At 38.4% G+C, this 21,277-nt stretch overlaps 1 protein-coding gene across 6 annotated transcripts in view; it reads left to right on the forward strand.

Annotated features, from left to right (window-relative positions):
* Window positions 1-21,277, forward strand: part of MLLT10 (MLLT10 histone lysine methyltransferase DOT1L cofactor) — a 128,722-nt gene that overhangs the window by 83,062 nt on the left and 24,383 nt on the right. For all 6 annotated transcript variants that reach the window (XM_042043636.1, XM_042043638.1, XM_042043637.1 and 3 more), the window contains one exon: window positions 8,775-8,953. In XM_042043636.1, the coding sequence (XP_041899570.1) occupies window positions 8,775-8,953 (179 nt within the window). The remainder of the gene's footprint in view (window positions 1-8,774; window positions 8,954-21,277) is intronic.

Here is a 21,277-nt window from a genome sequence, read left to right on the forward strand (position 1 = left end):
TTTAGCTTTTTTCCTTTTGATATAGGGTTTCCCTCTCACTCTCCCAGGTATACAGTACTCTGAACCAGCTTTGAGATGAAGGAAAGCAAGCTCACCATTTTTCTGAACAAAAGTAAACATCTGAAGGGTATCTGACAAAGGGTGCTGAATTTGGACTTGGTGAGTTTCTGCTGTTTTATAAGCAGAGCCTTTTTGCTGTTTAATGTTGAAGAGGTATAGATTCACAAGAAGGTGTAGAATAGAAATCGATGGAACACCATTTGTGACTTATTCCCACATTGCACTTCTTGTTTTTTAAATGGCATAGATAGTTGGAAGGACATATATTGCCAAACAATAGTAATGCTTTATATAACTTACTGTTGTGGAACAGCATAATGGTAGCTACATGTTTGTTTAAGAATGGTGTTTGAACAGGATTTATAATCTAACTACTTTTTTGGGGGATGGTGGGGTGGTGGTGGTGATGTTTCATGGTACCTTCTGAGGTGAAGTTGGTTACTTTTTTGCCCCATTATTGCCTTTCCCTCCCCCCACCCCAGTATTGCAGGGCTCTTGTTTTGTCAGAAGCATATATCTGGGTGGAATCAATGAGGGTTGGTAGAAATTTTGATAATATGAACAGCAAGAAAAGATCTTGTCATGTGTTTATATAGGATGAAAAGAAAGTATTAAAACTTGAGATAAATATTTAAATAAAGGAAGATCATTTACTCCAAAATTTACTCATGTTCAGATTATGAGTCAGGTAATGCTGAGGGTTGTAAATGTTACTGTCAGTAAGAGTTTTGATGGAGTCTGTGTCAGGAGCTTGTTTTTTCGTTGCACTGAGTTTAAGCTGGCTGCACATCAGCAATAAAGTACCGAAAAGAAAACCTGTGACTTTTAGTTTGAGTGGAAACAAATACAAGTTTGGAGCAGAGAGGTTTATTATTGATAGTTTTGCTATAAAGGTGGTGGGCGAAGCCTGTCAGTTGAAATTCGGTGCTGACAAACTGTGAAGGAGGAAAGATAATAGCTAAAATATTGAATTGGTTTGAAAGGATCTAGTCCTAAAAAAGATGATTAGAAAATGGAGTCATGAAAGCTGTTCCATTAAGATGCCTGACTTAATAGAAAGGAGTCAAGACACTTCAAAGCAGACAGTGGCACACTGCAGTTTTGCCAGTAAGAGACTGGGTATACTCAGTGCTGTGTTTTCCAGTTGTATAATCAACTTCTTATATTTTTCATGCTTTTTTCAGAACCTTTTTCTAAAAAACAACAAAATTTGCAGCTGAGAGATGTAAAGTTGTCACTGCTATTCACTGTGTGATAAGAATGTGCTTTGTCCTTCCAAGTCGTACTCTGGATCTTACAGTCAAACTTTTTGACTTGATCTTGCAGTCTTGTCTCTTCTTCTGTGGGTCTGCCACTGAAAAGGAGCAAGAGGGATACACATATCTGTATATGCACACATATACATACAGAGCGCACATATCTCTTGACAGTTTTAGTGCATACTTTAAAAAAAGGACTATGGGAAGCAATGACCTGATTATTTTCTGTTAGAGATAGCTGTAAATGGTAATGTTCACTTGTTGCCTTTCTGTGGTTACTTCAGTTCTTGCTTGTTCTGTCTTCTGTCTATTTTATTTCATACTCTGTTTTTAGGTCTTTGTTATTGATTGTTCTGTCTTACGCTGATTTTTGAGTTGCAGTGAGGAGAGTCGTAATACAGAACAGACATCCATTGTGCCAGTCTCAGTTCTGTGATTGTTTTTAGAAGACGTGTTTCCAAAGAAACTTCAGTTCTGTAGCCTTGGCCTCTGCATCAGTGCAGGTGAAATTCAGTATATGTGGTATGATTTTTTTTACAAGATAACCTAAACTAAACAGAATCTGAGCATGAATTAATTTTCTTTTGTTTTAAACTAGCCCAACTTGGGCAGAGTTTTTCAGTTTTGATAAAAAGGCATCTGCCTGCGTTGAAGTGTGGAGACAGTAGTGCTCAGCTAAACCATCTAAATTGATAAAAACGAAGAACAAGAGAAGAGTAAATTAAAAAGTTAGCCTGAAATAGTCCTGTTACGCACATTTCAAAATACTGAGTAGTTACTGTTTGGTTGTCAGATATTGCAGTCTTAAGGACAGCTATCTGACCATGAGGTTCTAGAATACCACTTCAAAGCTGTAACTGTTGCTAGTGACAACTATTTGTAGGCCTTCAGAAACTGGGCAACAGCTGTCCCATCTTCCCCCCTCCCTTCAAAGACACCAGCCTCAGATCACTGGAAACGAAAAGAGAGAACTTCTGAAGTAGAAACTCCCATAAAAGACTGTATTATGTTAGTAGTGAAGATGAGTCTAGTGCTTCCAGTGACTCACCATTTCAGCACTGAGGTAGATTGCTGTCAGAATGGTTTGCAGCTATGGTATGTTTTCAGAGATCTTAAGCAAACACAGTAAATTTTCTCTGAAATCATTAAGAAACGTAGATCACAAGTCATGCTCATATTCATGAATACTCATTAAGTGAGCCTAAAACTGCTTTGGTTTTACTTTGTTGTATTTAAGTCACTTAGGCTTGTATGTATTGGCTCACTGTTACAAAAGTGAACATGTAAACTTTAAACCTTAAAAAGTTAAGGTCTTTATCAATCGTTCTTTCATATCTGTTTAACTTCTTCTTTTACAAAGATCTTTCTGTGCTGTGACACACTTGAACTACAGGTCTTTTTTGTGGTTATGAGCATATGTGTCTCAGATATGATCACAGAGCTCTTTATCTTAGTATTCTATTCTAGAAGAGTACTTGAAAACTTTTTGACTCATGGTAGAACAAGTATGAAATTCTTAACATGTCCTATTTCATAAAGCTGAATTAATTGTGAAACGTCAACAGGCAGTTATAAAGCATTTCAAAGATTATTGTGAGAAATCTGAGTATCTGGAGGAAACAAGTGAAAGGAGTTTTGCCCCTGTGTCGGCCATCTTCCACCCCAAAAAAAGACTGAACACTTTAACTAAGATTTAACTTTGCCATGAGATATGGTGTGAAAAGTTACAGCTGTTCAGAAAGGATTGGAAGGTATTCACTGGGGCAAGTCTGGAAGCAGATTTAAGGCTAATAATTAGAAAGACTGTTCCTCACACTCAAAATTCATACATTATAGATTTCTAGAGGCTGGGAGAACATTTGAGGAATGTATTACTATATGCTTGCCCTTTTTTTTGTACTTTTGCTTGTGTAGCTGTTATTGTTCGCTGTTAGAGATGGATATAGTGAGCTAGAAAAACAGTACAGTTCTCCCTGTGTTCCTAGTCCAGCACGTCATTCATCTGTCTCCTAGTGGCACATTCAGACCTTTTCTCTCAGAGAGAAAATTCATCTTGGGTGGGCTACGAAAAAGTGGGTTTGAGCCCTTCTGCAGTGGAGGGTTGCAGTGTGAGACCTGTATCAGCTTGGATTAATTCCAAGTGGGAACATGACTGCTGACATGAGTAGTCATCAATGAACACAGAATCAAGTGTAAAATACCATTGTTCACTATAGCAAGTGGGACTAGCTGAACACAGTAGACCATTTTGGTAGCACATCAGTTCTGATCCTTCACCCTTACCCTGTTGTTGAATACATTTCTGATTGATTATAGATAACTGTACAGTCAGGGATTTGAACATAGGGATGGGAGTAGACAGAAGAGATTAACTGAACGTCTTTTGCTGGCTTAGCTGCCAAGGATTCGGGGTTAATTTTAATGGAGTTTGATAGCAAAGTCACGTCTTCGCTGTATATGATGGTGATACAATCATGGATTCACCATATATATGTCATATTGCCATGCTGGATTGTGTTCCTTGGTTGTGTCAAAGTTCTTGTCAAGTATTTTGGTCTTTGACTATAAATCTGCTCTACAGAGTATTCTCAAAGGGAATAATTGTGGCAGTCTGCATTCCGTCAATAGATACCAAACTGGAACAACTGTTTCAAAACAGTTAGAAAACCAGTTTTTGAAAACATGTACACGTGTACTTTGTATCTTCCCTCCTCCCCACCCCCCTCAGCACTGTGTATTCTTTGGATATTTTGAGTCTGTGGGGTTTTTTACTTCCACCTCAGTTATGGAGAGTACTCAGAATGCCCTTTGTGAAAGGAAGACATTGACTGTTGATCTGTGACAGGCTGCTGCCTGTCCATCAAAAAAGGATGCCCAGTCACTGAAAGGGAGGGAAATGGTAGCTTGCTATCCAGCTGCAGATCAGTAACTTTCATTTCTGTGCACTTCTAGAACTGTTATTGCAGAATCTTGTAGAAACCTATGTGAAAGTGAACTCTACCACTTTCCTCATCACCAGCAGGAAAAGAGCATTGTTATTTGATTCTTAGATTTCGGATTTCTTCATGAAGGAAACAGATTGGCCCTAGCATCCAAGCTCATTATCTCATAAATTGAAGTGAAATACTGTTGCTAGCTTGGCAGTTTCAAGTGCAACTTTCTTCTCCTTCTAAACAACTGTCAAAAATAACCTGTTTTTGTTTGCATCTATTTTGCATTAGATTCACTTTAGTTTATGTTCCTATTACAAAATAACATAGTGGGATGCTTCTTCCACTGTTAACATTGTACTGGAATAGAACATGCTCCTTCTTGTGTAATGGAACTTCATCAGTTTTTTGTACATGTTTAGTTTCTAATAATGATGGACTGCTTCATGCAAAGACACCTTTTCATTTTGCACTGTATTGGAAGTTGCCATGGGTTTAGGGGAGACTTTTTGGGACTACCACACAGAGTGAAGGTACTGAAAACATGTTTATAGCTTCAGTTTGTGTAAAGAAGTTCTTGTTCTTATAACTCAAAATTTCCTTTTATTTCTTCGAATTCTGAGTTCCCTTGAGGTTGTTGTCCCAACCCCATGACCCAAGTAGGAACGTTTTGTAGTTCTGTGCAACTTTTGTGGGCCTGCAAGTTTACATTTGAAAAACAGCCTTTTTGGCCATATTATTCTTATTCCTGAAGTTTTGACAAAATGCTAAGATGAGAAACCTATGACAGATATCTCAGATAACTTCCTCTTTTCAAAATTGTTGTAATAGTTTCAGCTTACTGACCTACAAAAGAAAATACAGCTTTAGGGAGACAATTTTACAAGCTTCCTAAGGAAGCAGTATAGATGGTCTCTCTCTTGATTTTGGCCCACAGTAAGCTTTAAATCTGTTATCCAGTTTACAGAAAAAAACCTCTAAAACATGTATGTTCCTGTAATAGGAATGGATGGTGTATGGCTACAAAAGTAGCCACTGCTTGTTTTTTGTCTCTTGGTGAGCTAGGCAGTCACTGGCATTAAGAAGGGAATGTAAGAGAGCTGGGTAATGGAGGGGGCTGTAGTACTAGAAAATAAGAACTGAGGATTTCATAGCTAGGTACAGAAATTGTGGTGGTAAAGCTTAGTATGTTGATGTAATCTGTGAGATGCAACACTGGAAATCCAGAATTTAATCAGTTTTGTTAATTCTTCCGCTCATGGAACTACTTACTTTTGAGGTTTTCAATAAAACCGCTAAAAGTGTTCTGTGTGCCACCTGGTGTATATTTTGATTTGAGGCTATTTTGTTTTTCACTATTCTTAAAGTGCTTTTATTTCCTCTGTTACTGATTTTGTCATTGATGGTGCATAAAGAATGCATTTTTTTCCAGTCTGCATTATCTGATGTGTTCCCTGCTCTATAGTGCTACCTTTCTGTGCTAAGCAGGCAGTGTCCAGAGACACCTTTTTTTTTTTTTTTTTTTTTTTTTTTTTGCAGCTGCCTTTTTGTTAAGCCTTTCACTCCAGCAGTGCAGGCTACCTGTGCATTTTATCTGTTAGAACCTGAAGTCAGTGTTCTGCAGCTGTGTTAGTGGTGTCACACACACAGTCAGACTTTAGATGAACATGTTACATGTCCATTTCTACCTGGAGCTGAAGAACTGTGTTCTGGTTAAAATGCTGAAGATTGTGTTTGACCATGCTATTTATGCCTCTGGCAAATTACACAGTGCCATTCATCACAAGGTACAGCTGTTCAGTAATATGGGAAGGACTTCAAGGTGGTTTGTTCGTTTCAAACATTAATGTAGTTTACAGAGATTTGTTCAGGTTTTTGTTATCATTCCTTCCTGATCCAGAAAGTGATTTATCTCTCCCCAAACCCCAAAGGACAACTTAGTATGTTAGAGACATTTCAAATGTGTATTGTCTTGGCTTTCTAATATGATATACACATAGATTTTATACAGGTATTTTTGAAACTGTGTGAAAATCAAGACTTTATTTGAATGTTCAGCATACAGTTCTTATTTGAATGCTGCATGGAGTAGTATCTTGGTTGCATGAGTAGTGTCAGAAGGTGCATGTACTTTATGCGTTAGGTAAGGGATTGCTGAATGGAAATACTTATCCCAAACAGGGTCTACTGATAGGTCATATGTGTCCTGTATTTTGCAACAACAACAAACAGTGGTTTTAATACTGCTGCAACAACTGGCAACAAATATTAGCTTACCTCATTCCACTGGCAAACTAGTTTGCTGCTTGTCTTTCTTTTGAAATATTTTTTTGCCTGTGATTTCATAACTATTTGCTTGATTCCAGAATTTTATTTTTAAGAGGAAGAATAAACCTTATCATTAAAATAGAAGCAGCAGAAGCTCTGCGGTTATTAAGTATGTAAGATTTTTAAAAATTAAGAAAAAAAAATCTACAATGGCTTTAAAATTTTGAAGTTGTTTTCCCGTTCTGGCAAAATATCCTTAAGTTTTGGTACTTGTCTCTCACCAAAAATTTTGTTTTCTCCTCTCATTGCTATTGATGTTTTATGAGAGTGATAGTGTTTGTGGTGATGAGCTCTTATGGTTTACTCATAGGTGTTGTGATATTTCATTATTTTTACTCTTAAACCTTATGGTTCCTGAAGCCTGATAATTCATGAGAATCTCATATTTTCAAGAAGGTTTGTATATTTAATTGTTTTACTGCATTCAAAAAACAAAGGGTCAAATCTCATCCTTTTTATTAATTTGAAATTGTTGATTAAAAGCAAGTTGAAAAAATCTTTTGAGGACCTGGGTTATATTTCAGTTTTTGTGGTTGTAATTATGTCACATTTAAGAATAGACTCAGTAGCAAGGTTGTTTGTTAATCATGCTCTTTTTGCTGGTGTATAAGGACAAATTAGAGCAGGATCCATAAAAATGTGCTGTCTAGTTAGATGATCCAGCTAGAGCTGGAAAAAGGTCATAGCAAAGCGAAAGGATCTTAACTGCTAATGAGGCGGTAACTGTAGGTTTTGGGGATGGTGACAAAAAAAGAACAAGGAGGGGAAGGTGTACTAAATGGAAAAAGATATGAAGGTCAGTAGAAAAGCAGAACAGGTATGGAATTTCTCTATGATGAAGAGACTGGGGAGAAGATAAGTCACTAACCTTGGTTAGGCAGGAGAAAAGAGTTGTCGCGATGTGTCTTCAGCTGCTTTTTTGTATCTTCTTTCTCTAGTGGGTCTGGCTGATTTTCTCTTCCATTTTTCTTGACAGTTAATAGAGTCAGGGAATTTAAGATGCATCAGTGTTTGCATATTATGTGTGGGTTTGGATGATGTTAGTCTCCCTTGACTGCCTGTGCTCAGAGGGTTATCTGGGTGGCGAGTGGTGTTTTAACATTGCGTATCTTCTTATTGTCACTGCCTTCTTCAAATCATTATTTGTATGAGTGACAAACTAGCTCCACCCTTTGCCTTCTAACTGGCATTTCAGTTCTGTTGCTTTTTTTGATCTAACCATGTTCATTCTACTTCTGTTTACTCCCTGTGGCACTCTTCCTCTAACTGCAGTTCAGTGCTACCATGCTTGATATTCCTTGGCCAGCTGACAGCTCACTTATCTAATGCACGTGGAGCCTAACGGTTTCATAGACAGGTACTACTTCTTGTCCTGGGCTTCTGGTCAGTAGGGTTTTTTTTCCCAACCTCTATAACGAACTTTACCCTGCATGTAGATGAACAGAAGTAATGGCTTCACAGAGGGGTATGAACTCTTCCTATTTAAATTGCTAACTTACAAGTCTGACTAATGTTAACGTGTTTAGTTGTTTATTTGTTGGCCGTTCTAGCAGAAATGTTAGTCACGCATTCGTATAGATCATGGATGGAATTTTAGTTTGTGAATAAATGAAATACGACCAGCTCTATTGGCAAATCTGAGTACTTTGTCCTCAGACTTGCTGTCAATATTTTCCTGAAAAAGCACGAGCAATCCTTAGTTGCCAAAATTACAGTTTTGGACAAATGTATGTTGTTCAATAACCTTTATTTTAAAATTAAAAAGTATTTTTTCCATTTGTATGGTGTGTGTTCAGTTACATAGCCCAATACTTCACTCTTTACTTAACAGTAATACATTGAAAGAGCAAACTCTGATAGCAGATTCAGTTGAAGGCAGGCATTTTAGCCAAAAATTCTGCCACTGTTAATGTTTGAGCAGTTTGTAATGTGCATAAATATTTGATTTATCACACATGTTTTACGAAAACTTAAAACTGAATCAATCTGTATTCCCTGAACTGTAGAATGTTAAATGACGAGAGCACTTTTATCAATCAGCATGGTTAGAATTTCTACACAGGAGCTTTCTGCATTACGTATTGAGTGATCTTGCTTGTCTTGATTAATTTTCTACTGCATATTTACATGGTTACTAGTAAACAGAGGGAGGGGGAGAGAGAGAGATGCATGTAATCGTTTTTGTAATTTTTTTCAGGTATTTTTAGCAGCAATGATGTAGCAGTATCATTTCCAAATGCAGTATCTGGCTCAGGATCTAGCACTCCCGTTTCCAGTTCTCATTTACCTCAGCAGGCTTCAGGCCACTTGCAGCAAGTGGGAGCTCTATCACCTTCAACTGCGCCTTCTATAACTACTGTTGTTGCTGCAACTCAGGTAAACTATCACAAGAGTTAAGATAGAAAACCATGTTACTGACCTGCTTATTTTCAATGTTAAAAGAAACCGTAATTTGTTTGGAAAATAGGTTAATAAACATTATATTTGTTGTGAAACGTTGTAGTGGCTGGAAGTTCCCCATAATATTACATAGTCTTATTTTGTAGAGCACATAGATATTTTTAAATGTAGTCTGAGGAAGTGCTTATTAATAACCATATTATGACTAGTGGCATAAATGCTGGTTGCAGTTCATCAGTGTTCTAACCAGTCTTTTATCAGAACATAAGAAAGGATTTTAAAAAGGAAAGTATGTAAAGTTTTCTGGGTTTTATGCAAAAATGATGGTATCAGTTAAAGAGTGGTTTGTTTGGGAGGTTTAACAACTGGACAGCTAAGCTAGCCCTGGCAAAGGGATGGCCAAGGCTGACTTCTTGGTAACAAATGAACATTGACATATATGTTTTGTGTTTGAAAAGTCATGCAAATGAAGATCCATAGTTCATGTTTGATGGTGAAGGAAAAAGGGAGGCATGAGAGAAATGCAGAAGGGTGGCATAGTTGAAGTAATGAACCAGAAAAAATACCTTTATGATAGTATTTTGTATGAATTTAAGTTGGACAAGACTACATTTATCAAGATAAGAGAGTATGAAGTTATAGTTGCAGAAAGTCACCGTGATTAGTGTTTAAGTATGAAGGAATACTACACTATACATGATGATTTTATACTCCTTGTTTCTTGCATTTTCATTTTGTGATGGGAATCTCTCTTACAATGAATATATCAAATATATATATTTTTGTGTGCTTATAAGCAATGAACTTGTAACTTATCTACAGTGATCTAAGATAGTGGATAGAAACATGAAGAATTAAAATCAAGGTTAATGTGTGTGTGTGTGTGTGCATGGATAGCATAAATACTATGTGAAGACCAACACAGATTACATTTCAATATCAAATAGCAATTTGTTCATACAGGTGGCAGTTCGTATTTTTACATCATTCTTCTGGACTGGTTTTCTAAAGAAATAAAGTGGTTTCACCCAAAACCTAGTGGTATCTCTTTGGCACAAATTGATCAAAACTACTTTAAAGAAATTAATTAAAAATTTGGTATTTTAGTAAGTTCTCCTTTATTTTTCATTTCCAAAGATCACTACACACTAACTCAATGACAGCACTTAAATTGAACAGTTTGGAGTTAAGGGGAGGGATTGTGTCATAGTTTAGTAGCAGATTAAAACTTTTAAAAAACCCCAAGTAAGTCAATGCTCAGTTTTCACGGAGTAGAGGTTTGCCATGAGAGTCTTGGAAAGACTCGGCCTTTTGTACAGCTCAATGTATTCATAACTGATCTGGGGAAAGGAGGAGGAGGAACACACACCAAGTTTGCTGGTTATGCTGGGTTATGCAATGAGCCCTTATGACCATCAGCTGTCACAAACTGCTGAAAGACCTCGCCAGCCTGTGTTGACAAGGTGGTTAAGAGGGCAAATAAAATCCATGTTAAAGGGAAAGGACAGTTACTATTCAAAACAGATACGGTACATGCCAGAAGAGGTACAAGAAGAGCCATGGCAGTGAACAATGGCAGAGAACATCTTTATAAGGAGTGAGTAAATAATGAGGGACTCGTGGCCTCAAAAAGAGACACTGAGAAGGGATAAGACAAAGGTCTGTAAAACAATTGACGTGGAAAAGTTAAATAAGCAAGAATTGTGCGCCATCACTTCTATTTATTAACCTCTGTCAGAAGATAGATTGAAAAAGCAATGGGAAAAACCCGTATTTATGAGTCAGGAAGAGAAATACCATAGTATTTTTTTCCTTCAGGTTGTCACAAAAAAAGGAAGTATACCCTAGGAGATGGACCTTCTCTCAGTATTTAGCTGAACTAGAGAGCCCTCCATAGGTTAACTGCTTAAAATTCCTGTCCTTCCTTTGGCTTTGTTTCTTAGGAGTTGCCTTGGGGGCTTTTTTTTTTTTTTTTCCCCAGAGAAGCAAAGGAGTTGTGTATCTTGCCTCACTACTAAACTTGTTTCCAAGTGGTCATAGATTTACTTGTCGGGATCTTACTCACAGGTACTACCATTTAAAGAGTCATTTGGTTTTGAGATATACAGGGAGATTGAAATTGTGAGTTTTGGTTGACAGCCATAAAGGTGAGCTCCTTTATTTGAATTAACAAAGTCCTCCACTGCTTCAGCGAGTCTTCTTTTAGTTCATAAGGTCCGTACTAGTTTGAAGAGATTCAGTCAGGAGAGCCTAGTTTACCATGCAGTTTTTCTCCACTGAAAGCAACCTGTTTGTGTGATTTTTTTTTTTTTTTTTTTAAATCTCTTCTCCTACCCCCCACCCCCTTCCTATTTAGCATAAATGACTGATTTTATGTCAAGGGTTGGCGTTTACCTACTTACTTCTGCAAAGTTTCATCAGAGTGCTGTGTCTGCTTACTGGGCTCTTGTGGATGTATTCTCAGTGCTTACCCACCTCTTGACCATGGGAGTCTCAAATAAGAGTGTGCTAGTATGTTTCTTGTGCAGTGCTCTGATTAAAAGAACACCATCATCCTAGGTTATAAGCGAAGGTAAGCTTGTACCTCTATAGCAGGTAAAAAGTAATAGTTCAAAGATAAGGTTTTGCTTAAACTATTAGTTAACAGAGCAAGTATGACCAAATCTTGTCTGCTCACTTATTCGGTCATGTTAGCGGATGTGCAATCGGAATAGTGGTAAAACTTGGAATAGCCTCAAAGATCTGCTGCTAAGGTCCATCCTGTAAGATTTCAGCTGTTTTCTTAGATCTCTGTTGGGCTTTTGTAATTTTGATTTAGGGGGCATCATAAATTTGTCAATTTTTGAAGGATTTTTTTTTAATGTCTCTTTTTTTAAAGAAAGGGCGTTAAGAAATTCTAAAGAAAAAGTCTTAGGAAAAAACGTGTTCCCATAGAATTAGTCTCAGAATTACCTGATACATTCTGATTAGAATGGTGTGATAGGCATCTAATGCAGAAAATTTTGTTCATAGCATTAAAAAAACTTGAAAACAGTTGAAAGCAACTGCCCCAAATTAGGTAATACTATTATTAAATACTGCTATTAAATTAATACTACTCAAAATGACAAAGTAACTTCTGTTATTTTTAATAACTTACAGGCCTGTATAAAACTTTGGTGATTAAAACCCCAAAGTGCTGTTTTTTCCTTCAACAACTAAACAACACTGAGTTTAAAGCTTTAAAAAACCCACAAATGGAAAGTCCTGGGTTTTGATTTTTTCATTATATTGACTAGTATGGTCATTTCTATACTGTGGTGTTTGTTTGTTTGTTAAGACAAAAACACAGTATGGACCTTGTTACAATCCCCTTTTCTGCCTCATTTTCTTTTCTCTCATGCCACTCATAATTTTTATTTCAAACTAACAAATCCAGAAGAATAAATTATGAACTTGTGTTCCATGCTGTGTCAAAACTGAATTGAAGTGCTGGTGTTCCTCACCAGGTAGGAACCAGTGGACTAGTAAAAATGCCACTTGCTGGAAATGCAGATTATTTTGCATGCTGTTCTTTTTTTTATATGTCTTGGGCATAGCCTCAGATAGGTTCCACTGCTTAATTCAATAAGCCTTTATTAGCTAACAATGCATTTAACAATTGCAAAAGTGTAGTAAAAAAGGGATACAGGAGAGAAGGGGTACAGTCCACACAAATACTTTATCCTGCTTTTCCATGAATTGCTACTCTTGACATGGTTGTGGGTACTGCTTATTTTGTATGTAGCAGCAAATTGCTGTATTCTAAACTTGTGTCTTTCCTCTCAGAAGTGTGTTTTTAACTTTCATATGGTTACTGATATGTGCTTTGTTATTGAGAAAAATTGCTTTCTTCCATTTGGATTTTGAATATCATCTTCACTTTTCCCTTTTAAGCCAGGTGACAAGTTGCACCACTTGAATGTCCTATGCTCAGTTTTTATCTCAAATATTTCATAGTGCTTCATAATTATAGCAAAAATGTTTGTCAGTCTGTTATGCTGTTCTGTAACAATTTGCCGTACTGCTGTTTCTGATAAGTTATTCTTTGTGATTAACATAAATTCATAAAAAAAGTGGTGACCTGGGTGCCTCAGTGTCTTCTGGCGTTGTACAGCAGGATTTCTTTTTATTAATTTAGTACTGTATAATTGAGTGTTTGCTACTCTGGTTGGGATTGAGATTGAAATTGCTCGAGCTGTGTGTTCTTTTTGATGACTTAAATTAGTGAAATTACTCTACTACAGCTCTGTGGCCAATTGTTTCTGGGGTCTCCAGGTTCTGAATGCAGAATCAAACTGCAGAATTGGAAGTAAAGGTTTTTGACAGGGCTTTCTTCAGTCGTTGATTGTTAAAACCATTTAATGGTTCAGACTGTATTGCTTTCAAGACAAAAATGCACTTAAGTATCTTGTAATCTCATTTCAATAGTGCTTTTAGTGGGAGTAGAAATGGCATGTAGTAGTTTGCTTAAATACACAGTCTTCTACTTTAAAAATTTGTAGATCATCAAATGTTGGGTTGTTATTGTATGATCCAGTAATGTATGATCTTTACATTGTAGTAATCTTAGTTTATTGATAAATTTTCAGGATTTATTCCTATTGAAAATTCAATATCAAATTTTCACTTTGTAGTTGATTTTTTTTTCATTCTACTGTGCGATGGTATCTCTGCTCTTGGTGACTGTAATAAGCACATCTGTGAGGCAATTTCAAGCAATATGGCACATACTTGTTACAAGCCTCTCCTACAGATACAATCCAGAAGATTTTCTTACAATATGATTTTTTTGCTGCTGCTAGATTCTTCTTTCTTTTCTAAGCATTTTTTTTTCCTCTGCAACTTCTATTTTCTTCCTAAATTCCCAACTCTTACTTTATGCACTGTGCTTCCTTTGCCACAGAGGCAGATAATGAAGAGGGAGAAGGACAAGAAGTATCTGTAACAGCAGTCCTTGTGGCTTGCACAAAGATAGGGAAACTGAATAGTTGCTGTTTGTTATTCTTTTTGTGATGGCATGATAGGTCCACTTCAACATAGTGTAATCAACTACTGCCTCAGGGTGCAGATGTGATAATTGGGAAGGTAGGTGCTGCTGCTCAGTTGCAATTCTGAGTGAAAGAAGTTTGCTTTTTATCACTTCCATTGTCCTAAAGTTCCTTTGGCTTTACTTCCCTTAGGAGCAGTACAAAAGCAGCAGGGTTTTCTTTAGCATTCATGTAGAGGTGGTTATCCTCCTTTGTCTGATCCAGCTTGTAGGGGAAGATAAGGCTTATTTTTTTCCAGTAGACTTGGAGTTACTTGTTAACAACAGAGGAATGTGAAAGCTAAGGAATTCTGAGATCTCTTCAGGTTCTGAATGTAGGGCACATGATGTTTCAGATGCATCTGTCCTGTGGTTTTTATTTTCTCATTTTCTGAATTAATATAGTCCCTAATTTTGGATCTCTGTGGTCCCCTGCTCTTTCTCCAAATAACTAGTCTACACTATTTTTGGCTTCCTGTTTTAGTGGTTTTTTTCCTTGTCATAGTTTAAGTCTGCTCCTCATTTTGCATGCTATCAAGGGAACTTTCTTGTCCTTTTTATTTTATATTCTGGCACTCATGGGAAAATAAATGAAAAGACAGGAAATAGGAACTCCATCTATTCTTAGTTTTCGTTCCTTCCAACAGAGAAGTTAGGAGCAGTTTTGGGAACAATCTTATTAATACCTTCTACAACAGGGATGGAATTATGAAGGAACTTAATAGTACATCTTAAACAAGTAGATGTTCCTTTGCTGAAAATTCAAGTTGAGAGGGGTTTTTTCAAGTCTGCAGGAGGGGGTCTGGGTATTTGCATGGGACAGTAAAATGCACCTACCTGATTGATATTGCTTCCAACTTTACAGTTGTAACCTCAAATTATGGATATTGCATTCTTAAAGTCAGTATGGCCAAGGAAGATACTCCTTTGTCCACTTTTGTTTTCCAGTCTTGTTCAGAGAACCATAACCTGTTTCCCGCTGGTTTGGATTTGGTTTTTTTAAATGTAATATTCAGCGCAAAGTAAATGTAAGGGAGGAAGGAAGGAAGGAAGGAAGGAATTCGGAAGGAAGGAAGGAAGGAATTCGGAAGGAAGGAAGGAAGGTTGGTTTCAAGTTAAGCATCTGAAGTTTGCTAGAGCTGGGCAGACTGCAGTCTTTTAAAGGACGTTTCTGGGCCATCCTCCCTGTGGATAGATAGATGCAGGTCTATCAGCTATCAGTGTTTAATCAGCTTTTCTTTGGTGAGTAGAATAAATACACAGAGGAAAAACCCAAGCTGCCTTCAGTTCTAGGACTTTGGGGTGTGACAGATGTGACCTGCATTAGATGGTTGGCTGCTTAAGTGAGTCCCTGCTCTGCTCCCAAAGATGCACATCACAACCGTATGTAAGTTAAGAGTTAGTGTAATACTTCTGCAGACACCTTTGGATCAGAACTTCTTAAAACTAGAGACGTTGACATGATCTCAGCAAACTAATTTAAGGATTTAATCCTTTTTTTTTGCAGTGCAAAGGAACCTAGCATAATTATATTAAACTGCATTAGACGTGTAATCAGAGATGATTTCCAGAACTTAAGAAGAACTCTCTTTTTACATTTTTTTCAGGCCACTTTCTATGTTCCTTAACATAGAAATCATTGAGATACTGAATCCTATAAGAGCTCTTAGGAAGTCAGCTATTACGAAGTCCAGGGTGCAGATAGTATAGACTTCTACTGCATATTTGGTGGGTGCCTTGTGGTGAAACCTCTCACTTCTTAGTAATTAGTCATTAAAGTAAAGCATAGACAGCAATTATGACAATATGTTAATACATTGCTAAATTTCTCCAAAACATCTAAGTTGGTTCATTTTTTAAGTTCAGTTTATACATTTTCATACAGTGTATGTTGTTTGTTTGGGAGGCTGGGGGTGGGGTGTTGTTTGTTTGTTGGGTGTTTTTTTTGTGTTTTGGGTTTTTTTTGGTTTGTATTACCTTTAATGAGTGATAATTAAAAAGAGACTAATAAAACATCTGGAAGTAATGATGTTGCATGGTTTAAGCAGCATGCTTCCAGAAAAAGGAAATTAGATCCTTACTGTGGTACTAGAATTCTCTAATCGATTGAAATGCTGGATACATGAAAACCAATTAACATATTTTATGTTACTATCAAAATACCTCTTGATGATAAAGTCTCTTGAAAGAGGTTCCTATGCACTGGGTCAAAGGTAAAATATCAACATGGATCACAGGCTGTTCAGGTGCTGAAATTATTTGGTTCTCCTTAGCTTATAACTTAACAAAAAGATACAAAAGGAAATGTCAGCATATCCAGAACAAAAAGAAACGTTCTTAACAGAGTATGCTGCTCATCTTTGGGACTCACTGCACGGGAAGTTGCCAGCGCTTCTCGATTTGGAAAGTGCTAAATGCATCCTTCAGTATGTTGTAGACAGAGAGGTTTGATATTGTGGTGTAGGATGTCAGTGCAAAACAGAGACTTTCTTTCCAAACCTACTAAATCATATTTGTGTCACGGCCACTTAAATTTGAGTCTTGAAAAATAAAAAATGTGAAAGAACTGTACTAGCAAAAGTTTTTCCATCAAAATTTTCTTGCTTCTCACTTAAAAGCTGTTTTAATTTCTAGTTACTTCCGGGCAAAATGGGTAAAAGTCTAATTTTCTTTTCATGCAATCTAACTGAGGATTTTTGGGGTGGGGGAGGAGGAGAGTAGCAAGGAGGAGGAATTTACAGCCAGAGGGAAAATTCCTTCTAACATGTGACTCAACTAGAAGAACAAAGGAATCATAGTTGCAAGTAATCTTGTATTTAGCCCAATGAAAATCTTGTTTTCCTCTGGCTTCAGAAAGCTTGTCTTCATGTAGACTTGTGCAATACAGAGGTAGTCTGAAAGGCAGTTGCCTGGTTTTGCACAGTGCCACATGCTGAGACAACTGCATCAATGTTTCGGTCCAGCAATAAATGTTTTCTGCCTTCAAGCTGAAGCTTATTTAGCTTGGCTTATCTGGTGCTGCTGTAGCAACCATCAGTCTCCAGGCAACTGAGGCACATTGACCTCTTCATTGAACTGAGTGTAGCACTAGTTCAATTTAGCTGCCTGAGACAATAATAATGGTGTTGAATCTAAAAAGTGTGAAATTTTCTAGTTTGTATGCAATGGAAATAATAAAACTATTTAGATGAAACTGAATGTTTAGGTCTTACTTGAAAAAGATTTTAAGTATACGTGGTGTATGTTTGTTGCAAGCTGCAGAGTTGGTTGCTGAGGCAGTGTCCTTATAGGCCTTGTATAAATGTTGAGAATCTTGCAAGCATTTTTGCACAGCAGCAATTCTGCTACTGAAGGTGTTTGTTTCATCACTTAAATAGCAAAGACTGTTGATGTTTATTTAGATAGTTAAAATGTCTGTGCTTGTGAATAAGTAGGTGATTCTTTGTTATTACTTTTTTTGAAATTACAGATGGTCGTTGAAAGTGGTTACGTTTCTCTCAGATCCATTATTTCCCATATTGCAAGTGTCCGGCTTTCTTTGGAATAGTTGTATGAAGAAAATAGATTCCTCTATGGGTATATTGAGTTTGTTGCCTAATAAAGTAATTTTTTCTGCTAGTCAATTGAGATTCCTCATATATAGATTAAAGTTCTTAAGTAAAACAGACTCTTGGGCACGATTGCTACAGTGCGGATACTTCAACACGGTGTATCAGACAACGAGGCCCGTGGAAAGAAATATATATGGACCGATTCTTGGTAGATGTTTCAGAGATGTTTATTTCTCCAGCCCCATGGCCGGGGCTCTGCCGAGGAACTGCTCAATCCTGGGACCCGAGGGTCCCTGCCCGTGCAGGGGAACACAAAACAACCAATGGGGAATGAGGCTGACCAGGGGCAGGGAAACCCCATGTCTCCCCCCCAGGGCCCCTCTCCCAGGGCCCCACGGCAGCGGAAGGGCCCCAACATTTCACCTGTTTATTTTTAACAAAAAGAGATTTAAAACTTAACATTGAAAACAACTGGATAAACATGAGATAACAAGGACAGTTTCAAAACAAAACAAGCCACCCTCCTGAGTCTTTAAATGTCCAAACAGATTCTCTGGAACATGTTAAGGCTGACAGAAGGGAGACAGGACTCCCCGGGCATGCTTTGTGGGGAAACTGAGGCAGGAGAGGGTTTCTTCTATTTGTACCTTTTGGAACTCTAAACAACAATAGTTAATTTCTTCCCTCCCCCTCATCATCCCCCACTCGGCATTGGAAAGGGATTTTTGGGGAAACAATTGGCAAAGGCATGGTTTTGTGAGGGAAACCATGGGTGAAAAAACGGATTGGGAATACACTGGGGGTAATAGGACATAGGGTAAAAGGGAAAGGTGGGAGTAGGAAAGGGAGACTGTAGGGGGGGCTTATAATGGAGATATTGTCTAACATGACTATGATTTTTAGCCTATATACTGCCTTTCACAGAAACACCATCAGGCCCAGTGACCTCTGCTGCTTGTAACCCTTTTCTACCTTGCACAATTTTGAATTCTACCACCTCTCCATCTCCCAAGCTTGGGATGCATTTTTCAGGGTTATTCTTTTTAATAGCAGTTCTATGAATGAATATGTCTTGCTGGTTGTCACATCTTGTTATAAAACCATAATTTTGTTTAACATCATACCATTTTACTATTCCTAAAACCTTAGCTATGGTGATTTTTTCCTTTTTCCGAGTGGCTGCTGTTTTCTGTCTGGCTGCGTTTTTGCTTTCTCTTTTGCTTTCAGTCGCTCCCGCATTGGAGCTGCTGGGGTTGTCAGTGCTGCCGGGGCCACTGGGGCTGCTCGTGCCTGCGCGCTCTTCCCAGGGTCGCATTCGGGGCTGTGCAGGCTGGGCCGGGCTGCACCGCCCAGCTCCCCGCGTGCCACTGCCGCCTCTGCTCTCAGCTGTGCTGCCGCTGCCTGGGGCTGTGCCCACATCTCGTCCGGGCCCCTGAGCGACGACCCCCCCACGCCCTGCTCCAGCGCGCGTTTCGGTTTGGCGTGGCTCCGCTCTGCTGCCATTGCTGCTGGATGCCGCCCGCGCGCCGCCCCTCTCGGTCGGGTGTTCACGGGGCTCGCTCCACCACGCGCTGCGCGGGGCCGGGCGGGCACTGCCGGGTCTCGCCGCTCCCGCCGTGCCTCGCTCTGCTGCCGACACTGCAGCTCGTGCCCCTCCACCCGCGCGCGGGAACTGCTTCACTGCTGCTCGCAGAGTGCTCGGTGTGCGTGGCCTGGGTTGCACGGTCCCTGAGGCACGCTTCCCTTCGCCAGGACACAGCTGACATTGCTCAACAGTCTCGGTAATTAAATAATATTCACGAAAATATTCTTCCATTGGCATATATTTTGACTCAGAAATTAACTGTGTGCAAACGGTCTTCCAAAAGTCTTTGGTAAGAATTAAATCCCAAGAAACATAGAAAAAGTTCTTAAACAACCATGCAAGGAAATGGTTCAGTTCCTTTTGAGCTTGAATTAAGCTAGAATTTACAAATCGTTGTTCAAGAATCTTTTCAAGTTTAAGATAAATGTCCATATGCGGCTCTGAGAGCCAAGAGTCTTCCCATGGTTCCTCCATAGTTTAGAGATGGAACAGCAAAACAAAAACAAGAAGAGGAATCCAGAGTTTACTCACAAATCAGCTGCTGTAGGGATTGGGGATTGTTCTGCTCGCATTACCCACCATTTGTTATAGCGGGGATACTGTAACACGCATATCAGACAACGAGGCCCATGGAAAGAATATATATATATGGACCGATTCTTGATAGATGTTTCAGAGATGTTTATTTCTCCAGCCACATGGCCGGGGCTCTGCCGAGGAACTGCTCAATCATGGGACCCGAGGGTCCCTGCCCGCGCAGGGGAACACAAAACAACCAATGGGGAACGAGGCTGACCAGGGACAGGGAAACCCCGTGTTTCCCCCCCAGGGCCCCTCTCCCAGGACCACATGGCAGGGGGAGGGCCCCAACATGATAGTGCTTCCATGTCTTTGTAGAGCACATACAGTTTAGGTGCTATGAAGACAGAGGTAGATGGAAACGATAGAGCAACCACCTTAAAGGTAAAAGGGCTTTGTGTTGAAATGATAGCTCTGTTTTCAGTTAGGTCTGTGGATGAATCCCAGGGTCTTACCTCTGCAATGCCTCCTTTAAAAAACAAACCAAAAGCCCAAACAACAAAACCAACCAAACAAAAAAGACCTCTTAATGAGGTAGCATTCTTGTAAGTTTTTGTACAGGTCTCTTTTTTATGTCTCCCATATAAATAAATAGATTTTAATTGGTTAAAATTTTATATAATACCTAGTTAGTTAACATGAAAGAGAGGAGCAAAGTGGTAATACAGTTGAGGTTATAGTGTTTTCACGTTATTGGAAGATAGGCCTTCTATCCATGTGGTTTTTAATGACTTTATGTGCCCTTGTTGTACACTGGGCAGAGGTATAAATTAGTTTCTGTAGGTGTGCCATTAATTTTTCATTTTGACTTTCAAATCCCACTGTGTTTCCCAGTTGTATTCATTCATGCCTTTCTTGGAAAACACTTGAGTGCTGCTGTTTGAAGATTAGATGGCTTCATTTAATGGAAGGATTTATTTGTACATTTAATCGAAACAATTGATTCTCAAAGACAGTATTTGATTATTAGCTTGTTCATAAGCTAGAGTCTTCATTGCAGCTAGAAGTTCACAGGATTTATTTTTGCTGCAAACAGGAAAAGTACTAGTGAATATTGTATCTATGGAATGATGTCACAAATACAGTTTTCCTGACAGATTTAAATTCTGACAGTTTGTACACTTGTAATTAATGTTCTTCTTATTTTTGAATGAAAAGTTGCTCTTTTCTTCTAAGACATTGTAAACCCTTTTTCTGATTTCATTTTAACTTTTCCGACCTCCTAATTATACTTTTCAGTTAGTTCTTTTATTTCAGCCAGGTAGCGAAAACACTTATTGTGTAATTGGACCTTGATTATCTGTTTTAAAAAATCCCCAAACTTTAAGAGGTTCAGAGTGCTTGGATGGTAATGACGGCAGTATGGGAGGGCTATCTTTTCAATCTCAGTGTTGCATTCATAGAATGAATGTGTAAAAAAACCACAGTGGATGTTTGCATTTGATTCGCATTGGTGATGTGTGATAGCAGGTGAGGTGAGGTTTGCTGTAAAAATTCACTCTGATTCCAGTCATCAGTAGTGTAAGCTGTTGTAGTCA

This window comes from Corvus kubaryi, unplaced genomic scaffold (genome assembly GCF_017639235.1).
Source record: "Corvus kubaryi isolate FWS band 111438036 unplaced genomic scaffold, C.kubaryi_AGA036_p1.0 37398, whole genome shotgun sequence".
In the NCBI taxonomy this organism is placed as follows: domain Eukaryota; kingdom Metazoa; phylum Chordata; class Aves; order Passeriformes; family Corvidae; genus Corvus; species Corvus kubaryi.